Raw genomic sequence first — 11,419 nt, forward strand, 5'->3', positions numbered from 1 at the left:
TGACATCACTTAAAAAAGTATCTCCTTAGATATTATAAAGATGCTCACTTCCAAGACACCTGAAGCAACCCCTTGTACTCTCCCCCGTTATCCCTTCCATCGGCTAAGCCAATGTCCTCACCGTGTTTCACCTTTGCACTCTCGCTTGCCGCTGCTGCTCTCTCCTCCACTTATTCTCTCTCTTTTTACCTAAAATATTAATTGTTTATTAGGAAAAAAAGGTAATTGTCTTGCAGACCTTAAAAAAAAATACAAGTAGGTTAACTAATAAGAAATGAAAAGTAAGTATATTTTATTGTGTTTTCAATCTCTATTATATATAATACAAGGCTGCAAATTTAACACACTCTTTGGGAGCTAACAGGAATTACAATTGAAATGGAACTAATGACTAGACGAAAAAAAAACAATAATAATGAAAATACATTCATCACCTTTTCTAACAAATCAGATCTTCGGAATTTGGTCACCGAAAAAAAACTCTGGAATTTTGAAGAACAACAAAAACAGACAACAATTAATTATTCAGTGCAACTGGAATAGCTCGGAGGGGTTGATCCATGTCCATATCCTCATGCTTGATATTATTTTCAAGTTTCCAATCAAAAGAATTGACCAATGATCCCAACATCACATGCATCATTCTAATAGCAAGTGGTGAACCGGGACAAATTCTTCTCCCACTACCGAATGGTGTGAGCTGAAAATCTCTTCCTTTAACATCAATATTAGACCCCAAAAACCTCTCGGGCAAAAACAAATTTGCATCTTCCCATATATTAGGGTTTCTACCAATAGCCCATGCATTTATTAGAACTCTTGCACCCTTTGGGATTGTGTAACCTGAGATTTCAACATCAACTTTTGCTTTTCTTGGGAGCAAAAGTGGAGCTGGTGGATGCAATCTTAGTGTCTCTTTTATTATGGCTTGTAAGTATGGCAGTTTAGCAACATCGGATTCCTCGATGGGGTTACCTTTTCCAATGATTTGTTCTAATTCTTGTTTGGCTTTTGACATGACCTTTGGGTTATGAAGTAATTCAGTCATTGCTCTTTCTAATCCATATGCAGTGGTGTCTGTTCCCGCAACAAGTAGATCCTATAAAACAAGTTGTGTTTATTTTAGTGAGAAATTCTATAAACAATAGGCCTTATACGTTATTTTACGGTATGAAGGTGATGAGTTACCAAATACAATACCGAAAAAAGATAAACGGTGCATTTTATCATATTATTCTATATGAAAAATATAAAAAACTAATTTTTTTAAGTAGTTAACATTAATATATATTTTTTATCAAAATTTTTTTTTATTTTTAGTTTCAGAGGATTTAGGATTTGTGGATAGAATTTAAATTTTAAAGTATATAATTTAATATTTAAAATTTATGATTTGAAATTTAAAATTTAACAAAAAAGTTGATATTCACCGAAAATATTAACTATCTAGAGCAATAAAAAAAAAAAGAAAAGAAAAAAGAGAGAGGAAGCTCACAAGTAAAAAATGTTTGATTTTTTCTCTATCCATCTTCTCACTATCCTGATGAGAAATATCAAGAAGCGTGTCCAGCATGTCATTGTTTGTGACATAATTATCCCCCTCTTCTCTTAGCTTCAACCGTTTATCAATCAACTTGTCTAGTCTATGAAAAAACATTGTAATGTAATTAGCAGTGTTCCTTTGAAGTCCTTGTGGATCAAACACCTTCAACACCGGAAAAACATCAACCACATTTGCTGTTCCTGATAATTTCAAGAGAGTAGAAACAATATCTTTGTACTCATCTTTATCATTCTCCACAGATTCAACAAAATCCTCAGACACAAAAGTATAGGACAAAAAATTTATACATGCCCTAAAAGCTGCTCTCCCAACATCAACAGCTTCTCCGGCTCGGCCGTAATTTTGCATATCGTTAAGAAGATCTAGAAGCTTCTTGCGCCTAAGGCCTTGACTCGTGTCGAGGACCTTGGTGGAGAACAATTGTTCATTGCATATTTTTCTTAGATCTTTCCAAAGTGGACAAACCGGTAAGAAGGGCAAGCTATAGTTGTGGTGATCGAGAGCGGTTACAATAGTTGGAACTGTTCGATCTGAGAACAACAGATCATTGGTTTGTAGCACTTCTTTGGCAATGTTTGGGGAAGATATGATTATTGTAGTTGATGATTGAACAAGCTTTAGAAGCATTATGTCTGGGGCATGAAGCTTAGCAAGCTTGGCTAGTGTTTGTTGTGGCTTATTGCAAAACTCAACAAGGTTTTGCATCATGGTAAGAAAGGAAGGTCCCGGTGGAAGGTTCTTGAAGTTTTGTTTTGTGGTGTTTGCATGAAGTGATAATGTGCGAAGAAATTTGGTGACAATAATGACAATAATGCACGTAAAGAAAAGGGCAGTGATTATTAGTGACATGGGCAAGTGAGAATATTGCTTTGGAAATAATAAGAGGATGTGACCTTTTGACTCCTCAATTGCGATATTTTGCTCAAAAAGTGAAGAAATAAATAATGTTGATGAATTTGAATTCATTGTTGAAGGCCAATGTGGTGAGAATGTTTTATTTGCCTTTGAGTTCGAAAGAGAGTAGTTTTGTTGAGAAGTGAGATGAGGGTGTGATTTCGGTGGTGAGATTATGAATTATTTAGGGGGTATATATAGTGTCTTGTGCCTCGATTAGAGTTAAGAACAGATGGATTATTTATTTATTTATTACTATTCTACATGAGGTGGTGGTGGAGCCAAGTTTGGTGGGAGTGCATGCATGGAACGTTCCCAGATATACAGAATATGTATTGACTGAAATATATGTATTATAATAAAAAGTCTTTTCTGTGGCAATTAATTAATTAACGAGGAGTGCTAGAGACCACTAACTTTTGTGGTTTGTAACCATCAAATAGTTATCAATGTTGATTTTAATGGTGTGAGATTGGTGTGAGATTTCATCCAATGGCTCATTTTTCTTTGCTGGTTATATGCTGGCCCTTAGAGTTTTTCTTGAAAAGTGCTAAGAGACCAGCAACTTTTGTGATTTGTAGTCATCAAATAGACATTAATGATATTTTTAATTGTGTGAAATTTTATCCAATAATATAAAATTATTCATTTTTCTTTTGCTGATTACATACTCGTCAAAATTTAATAAAGTTACTGACCTAGACTTTTTTTTTATTGCCTACGAGCTAGCTCCGCCAAATGAGTATAAGAACTTTTAGCTAATTTTTTTCGAAAGCATCTAGTTTAGTTATCAATAAGCCACCACTCAAATAAAGATTCCAAAAATAACCTTTTTTAAAGATGCCTACGTGGAAAAACCTAAACCATACATTTTAAAGCCATACTTTTCACTACAAAACACTTAAAACCATAACTTTTTATAAGAAAAGCGTTACCTAATGGAAAAAAAGTAAATTAGAAGATTTAAGAGAAGAAATAATTAAATTATCAAAATTAATAGATCAAAAACTAATGATTTTAACTAATATTAATTGTAATGACACCGAATTTTTAAAATCAATAAAAAATGACTTTTCTCAAAATCTTTATTTTACTATAAGTTTTATTGAAGGACTTCAAAAACCTGAAAAAACTTATTTTTTACATGGAATTTCTAAAAAATATTACCATGGAAATGATTCCCCACATCTTTATCATACTTTTAACCCACAATTAAATTCTATAGTAGATATGCTTGAAGAAATATTAGTATCCATAAAATCTCAAAGAAATAAGGAAAAAGAGAATCCCAAAGAAAAAAAATTTCAAAATATAATCAACATAACAGAATTAAAAGTAAAACCACCATTGAAATTATGAATATTGAAGAAAAATTAGAAGAAGTTACAATACTTTTTAAACAATTAAAAATGGCTCAAGAAAATAATATTATGGAACAAGAATTTCAAATAGAAGAAAAATTAGTAAATTCTGAAAATATAGAAAATGAAGAACACATCCTAGATTATTCAAGTGATGAAGAATCAGCAATTCTAATACAAGTAAAAAATGAAGCTGGAACATCTAAGGATAATCAATCTCAATTTAAATGGGAAACAGGTTTTGAAAATTATGCTTTTAAAAAGGGATTTATAAATAAAGATTCAAAGTACACAAAAATACCATCAAAATACGTTCCTAAAATCCAGGAAATGGAAGGAGAAAGAATGCTCGATCTAGACTGTAAAAAAAATGAAAAAGAAATTTTCGAAAACTGGTTGAATTTCTTCTTATTAGAAGCCTTTACTAATCCAAAACTTAGTGAATTGTCTGGAAGAGATATCTGGAATTATATAGGGTTTCATACTAAAGGAACTATAAGAGATTATATGACATCAATAGAAAACCAAATAATAGAAGAATTAGCAACAAAACAACAGTTTATGATAAGATATTGCATATAATGATGATTCTATATAAAGAATTTTTTAGAAAAAATATTATAGATCATAGACAAGAAGTCTATAATAAAGAATATCAAGAAGCAAAAAACCATTTAGCTAATATTCAGATATATGATTTATGTAATGTGAAATCTTATATATGTGAATATAGAATACATTATTATAAATTAAAAGAAGAAGATAAAGACCATTATCTTAGTATGTATATAACAAAACTTTCATATCCTGCTAATGAATTTATAATGAGAAGATTTATAAGAGAAATAAATAGAGGGACAATTGAAAATAATTTTGGCGGAGCAACCTCTGCAATAAGAGAGGAAATAAAAGAACGTTGTATGCAAAAAGCAACTCAAAAAAGATTTGAAAATATAATTAGAATTTGCTGTCAGGATAATGAAGATATACCTCAAAAATATGGTCTTAATAAAAATTTTCAAAGAAAAAGAAAATATCAATTTAGAAAAAGAAAATACTATCCAAATTGGAGAAAAAAGAGGTATTTTAGAAAAAGAAATAATAATAAAAATAAAAGACACAAAATGACTATTGCCTAAATAAAAAAGAAAATTGTAAGTGTTGGTATTGCCAGGAAGAAGGACATTATGCAAATGAATGTCCAAAAAAAAAGGATAAAAAGGACCTTACCAAACAAATAGAAATTGCTAACCATTAGAAGAATCAGATGATAGCTTAGACTATATTTTTGAATATGTCTCGAAAACAGACTCAGAGACTTAGCAATAATGCCACATTTATTACTATAAAAGTAACAGAAAAGTTTATAAATGCTTTCATAGATACTGGAGCAACACAATGCTTTGCTAGTACAAACATAAAACTTGATTGGAAAAAATTAAAGAAACCATTAAGAGTTAGAATAGCTGACAAATCAATACATAAAATTGACCAAAAAGTAGAGATGGCTGAAATATTTATTCAAAATTATAGGTTCATTGTTCCATCTATATATATGTTAGATTCTGGAATGGATTTTATCATAGGAAATAACTTTTTAAAGCTATATCATCCATTCATTCAAGAATTAACATATATAGTTTTAAAAGCTCCACACGATTCTTCAATAAATCAAAAATCAAAACGTATAAAAATACCAACTACTACTATAGATAAAATTTTAAAATTTAAAATTTTTTTTATATTAGAAACATGTTATTTAAATTTATATTTTTAGATAAATATTCTAAAAAATAATCTTAAAATAAAAATAGAAGAACTTTTGGATGAAATTTGTGCTGAAAATCCTTTAGATATTAAAAATACAAATAAAGAATTAGTAAGCATTAAATTAAAAGATCCTACAAAAGAAATAAATGTTCCAAATAAAATTTCTTATTCCGCAAGAGATAGAGAAGAGTTCTCATTAGAATGTAAAGATCTTTTGGAAAAAGGAATTATAAGATTAAGTAAAAGTCCTCATGCGGCTCCAGTCTTTTATGTCGAAAACAATAATAAAATTAAAAGGGGAAAATGAAGAATGGTAATTAATTATAAGAAGATGAATGAAGCAACTATTGGTGATGCTCATAAACTTCCAAGAAAAGATTCTATTTTAGAAAAAATCAAAGGAGCAACTTGGTTTTCATCTCTTGATGCAAAATCAGGATATTGGCAACTTCGTTTAGACGAAGAAACAAAGAAATTAACTGCTTTTACTTGCCCAACAAAAGAATCAACAAGTATGTTGCTCTATGAATGGAATGTATTACCATTCGGATTAAAACAAGCCCCAGGTATTTATCAAAGATTTGTGGAAGAAAATCTACAAGAGTTAAATGAATTTGTTTTAGTTTACATTGATGATATACTAATTTTTACAAAACAGGATAAAGAAGATCATCTTCAAAAATTATTAATAGTTTTAGAAAGATGTAAAGAAAAAGGATTAGTTCTTAGCAAAAAGAAAGCAAGAATAGCAAAACAAGAAATAGAGTTTCTTGGATTAATTCTATCCACTCAAGAAAAGCTAAAGCTTCAACCAAATATTTTAGAAAAGGTAAATTTATTTCCTAATAAAATAGAAGATAGAAAATAATTACAAAGATTTTTAGGGTGTATAAATTATATTTCTGATCAAGGATTTTTAAAGAATATAACAGAATACACTAAAAGCTTATTTTCAAAAATAAGTACTAAAAAAGAATGGAAATGGGAAGAAAAAGATAGTATGCAAATTCAAAGAGTCAAAGAATTATGTGAAAAACTTCCTGAACTTTATATTCCAGAAGAAAACGACTACTTAATAGTAGAAACAGATGCTTCAGACATAACCTGGTCAGGATGTCTAAAAGCTAAGAAAGCTATAAAAAGTTTGGAACAGGAAAAATAATCACTAGATTCTAAATATTCCCCAAAGGAATTACTTTACAGGTATATTTCAGGGACTTTTACTCCAACAGAACAGAGATATACTACTCTTGAAAAGGAAACTCTAGCAGCAATTAAATCTCTTAAAAAATGAAAAATTGATTTACTACCCAGAGAATTTACATTAAGGACAGATTCAAGTTACCTAACAGGTTTCATACGATATAATTTAAAAGTTAATTATAATCATGGACGATTGGTAAGATGGCAATTATTTTTGTTACAATATCCAATAAAGATTGAATATATTAAGGGTGACAAAAATGTTATTGCAGATACATTGACAAGAGAATGGAGTTCGTCTACAACGCATTAGATCAAGAAATTCAAAAATATGAGCAAGAACTCGAAAAATGCAAGCATTGTCAGCAAATAAGAATACAGATCCAATCTCTCAAGAAGGCCATTAAAGCAATGAAATCAACACAACAAGCGAAACCATCAGAGTTCAGCCAGCTAAGCATGGTGGACAAATCAGGTGAAGAAAAAATTTCAGAAAATATAACAATTGCTGAAATTATTAAAAAATTCACCCAAGATAAAAAATATTATGTAATTTATAATGGCCCCATGAAAGGAGTATATGATGCTTGGGAAAAAGCAGCACCATTCACACATCAATCAAGGATAATTCATAAAGGAGGACTTTTAACACTGGAAGAGGCAAAGGAATCCTTCAGGGAATATGAAGCTCTTCATCCACAGCAAACCCTAAAAAGAGCAGATAAAACTCCAATTCAAACCCAGAGAACAGGAATAATAAGAAACATTCCTACAAGGGCTGAAATCAAGGAAAAGAAAAGGGTCTGTAGATCAAATCTCAGAGAAACCCTTAATATAATCCTGAATTAGACTGAAGAAAAAAGGGCAATTTTGGGATATTATCCTATTGCCAAAGAACTGCTAACAAAGCTGGTTATCTTTCCGGACGCTTCTCCATCTGACACTTATCAGTTTTTCCAGTATGGATTAATTGATACAATTTTAATTTTTAATGAACTAAAAATTATTAGTGAGTTTGCTGCAGGATTTGTTGATGCAGTAAAGAGATTTAAAAATATGATTGACAATGTAAATCCAAGGGATGTATCCCTAAAATTTACAAACAGTCAACCTATTTTTAATGAAGAAGAAGAATGCTTGGTTCCAGCACACTAAGTAATATTCATGTCCGTCTTCCCAGAAAATTTTCAACCAATTGATCGAATTCAAGATTTAACAATTTACAGTCATGAAGGAAGACTAGCCAGTACATTAGCAAGGGTCTTTGAAAGAACTCAAAAAATAACGAAGGAATCTCACACAAGGATTAATTATAAAAGTAGAAATACTCTGCTTGTGTCCAGTAAAAGAAATAAAATTGAAGAAAGAGAGATGAGACTCTTGGTGGAATTTGAATCAACATTCTATAATTTATCTGGACTTTTAGAAAAGCTCCCTGAAGGGATAAAGAAGAATCTCTGCTATTTGATAAAAGATAGAGAAGACCACAAGTGCCAGCTATGTGCCTCAGAAATATCTGAAGAAAGCAATAATGAAACGGAATCAGCCCACATGATAAAAGAAGAGGACAGTACATCTGAAGCATCCCTCAATATTATTGCATAATGACGTAAGCGCTTAGGTCATAAAAGCACCAATAATGTAGTTGGTGCAAGATAATAAACAATGACGTAAGCAATGACGTCATAAGAAGGGTAAGGATGGGAATTGTCCAATCAGACCCAACTATTATAAATAGGTTGCTTAGGCAATTGTAGAGATCATCAGAAAATAGAAAGCAGAAGGCTAAGAGTACTCATATGCTAGGAGAGCAAGGAGGAAGCTGCCGAGGCGATTCTGTAGTCTGACAAAGAATTCCCTTAGGAAAAAATAGTTCTAAACTCTCCTCTGGAGTTAATATTTACAATCTCCCCTCTGAAGATAAAAACACCTTATGTAAAATATACTAAATAAAGGAAGTTTTTCTCCAAAAAGGTACATCTTTATCCTAGTCTCTTAGTTATGAATTATTTAGAAAGCTTAGAATTAACGGAAGAATCTGATTATTATAGATTAACTGCTTTATTAGATAATGAAAAATAGGCTATTCTAAAAACAGAACTAAATCTCAAATCAAATGAAAATTTTAATAAACAAAATCTTTTAAAAGAAGTTTTTAATAGAAAAAATATAATATACTATGGAAAAATTCAACTTGAAACTCCTATAAAAAAAATTCTGCTAATGGAGAACTTGAAATAGCCTTGATAAATGATGAAGAATTGAGTAAACAGATTGAGAAAATTAAGGATCAACAAAAAAGATCTAAAATTGGATGGATTCATATTAGTACCATACAAGTCTTAATCAAATCCACATATATGAAAGGAATTAATTCACCAATAAGTTTAGCAATCTGTGACAAAAGAATTACTGATGACCCAATAGATCAAATAATTGGAATTGTTCATGGAAATTTGGCAAATGTAAATGTTAAATTTAATGCCCATCTTGGATATGCTATATCTTTATCAACTGAAAATCTTGGAAGATCTATAAGTTTAGCTTATAAATTTCACAGAAAGAATCTAATGGAACAAGATGATGAACCATTTTCAATTACATATGCAATAAATTATGCTTTAACAAATAGCCATCATAGTATAATATTTAAAAACAGAGAAAGAATTTATGTCGATGAATTATTTTAGAAAATTGTAAAAACAGAAATACCAAAATATAAAGCTATTGAAAATCCAGTTCTATTATTAAAAGAATCATCAGGAAAATCGGTTTCATCGAATTTTCAAATAAGAGAATCTAAAATTAATAGTCCTTTAAGTTTATCTAAGTTAAAGATTAAAGAAGAAAATTCTGAAATAAAAGAATTAACAAAAAAGATCGAAAAATTAAATGAAACCCTAAATACTAAATTATGACAATAAATAAAGAAGAAATATATGTAACTTATCAAGAAAGAAACAAGAGCTCTTTGAAAGAGAGAATCGTTTGAATTATTTGCAGTTTTCTGAAATAAATCAAAGAGCATTTGAAACTCTAAAAATAATCTATAACAAGTTGAAAAAAGAAGTTGAAGAGCTAGAAAAATTAATAGAATCTCTAGAAAATAGTGATGAATCGATGATAGAGTTTGCAGAAATTCTAAAATAAATAATGTTAAACAAAACTATTTTTAGAAATTATGATAAAGCATAAAAAGATTGAAAAATCAGAAAATAAAATGAAAAGAAAAAGAGCGAGAAAATTAAAAAGTAAAATAGAGGAGTATAAAAGAGAATTAAATAATCTTCAGATCGAAATTGATGATCTTATAATAAAAAGAATAGAAATAAGAATAAACATAAACAAGTTGGAATTAAATTTAAGAAATTTATAAATGCCTGGAAAACCATATTACGATTTAAAAGAATTAAAGCTGTTAAAAGAAAAAATGCAGAATGAAATTGACAAATTAGAAAGATATTTAGAAATAAGATAAAGTGTAGAAATAAAAGAAGTTCTTAAGGATTTAAGAAATTATATTAAAAAAAAAGGACAAACAGATAAAAGATTTTTTATATAATAATCCATGTAAAAAAGAATATTTTAATGATAGAAATTAGAACAGAATTAAAAAACTATAAGTACAAAATCAGAATTATAAATATACATCAAGGATTAGTAATAAATAATCATATAATAAATACAAGAGAAATTGTAGAAATGGTTAATACTTTAGATTACGAAGTTGCAAATTATTTTTATCAAAATCCTTTGAATAAAGCATGAAATTTTGAAAAAAGAATTAAAAGAAAAGTCGAAATTGAAAAATTGGTATCAGAGCCAAGTCAACGATCAAGGATAACACTTTCTCTTTAAGCAACACTTTTAGTAATACGCTTTTAAATCAATAACAACCACAAAATGAAAAACGTCTTTACAAAAAGATGAAACTGACAACTTTATCACAGTAGCCACCTACCAATAAGTCTATATAACCACACGGACAAAAAAAATTATCAATATCTAATATTTTTATTCGTAATAATACTAAGAAAATATAAATTTTTTAAAATTACATTAATTTTATTTAAATATTATAAATTATGACAAAATATTAAATATTTATAAAATTAAGTTATTTTTATAAAAAAATTATATAAAAAAAATTCTTATCAACTAAATTATATATAATAAATATTTAAAAAAATAAAAATTTAAATTTAAAAAATAAATGATAAAAATTTAAAATTAAATAAAAAACTAAAAAAATATAATAATAATAATAATAATAATAATAATAATAATAATAATAATAATAATAATAAAATATTTATATAAATAATATTAAAAATTATTTTTTAATTATATTTAAATATAAATTTAACATATTTGTTATAATTTTATGAATCTATTTGAATTATATTATTTTATTAATTTTATTTTTTGTAGAACAATAATGTAAAAAGAGATAGAGAACGAGAGAGAAAAGAGAGAGAAAGATAAAGAAAAAGAAGAGAGTGAGTATTTTAATTTTGGAGGAAAGACTTTATTATAATTGTAATGAAAGAATATTTCGTGACACATTTTAGTTTATCAAATTAGTAATATAAAATATAAATTATAAATTATATATAGAGTGGAAAGG

The 11,419-nt window shown here is 28.4% G+C and overlaps 1 protein-coding gene across 1 annotated transcript; it reads right to left on the minus strand.

Annotated features, from left to right (window-relative positions):
* Window positions 1-298: 298 nt before the first annotated feature.
* Window positions 299-2,618, minus strand: LOC112769142 (geraniol 8-hydroxylase). Its single transcript, XM_025813573.2, has 2 exons — window positions 1,496-2,618; window positions 299-1,099 (listed from the first exon to the last, which is right to left on the minus strand). The coding sequence occupies exons 1-2, from the start codon at window positions 2,528-2,530 to the stop codon at window positions 518-520; spliced, it is 1,617 nt and encodes a 538-aa protein (XP_025669358.1). The 5' UTR covers window positions 2,531-2,618; the 3' UTR covers window positions 299-517.
* Window positions 2,619-11,419: the final 8,801 nt, after the last annotated feature.

Source organism: Arachis hypogaea, chromosome 18 (assembly GCF_003086295.3).
Source record: "Arachis hypogaea cultivar Tifrunner chromosome 18, arahy.Tifrunner.gnm2.J5K5, whole genome shotgun sequence".
NCBI lineage: Eukaryota > Viridiplantae > Streptophyta > Magnoliopsida > Fabales > Fabaceae > Arachis > Arachis hypogaea.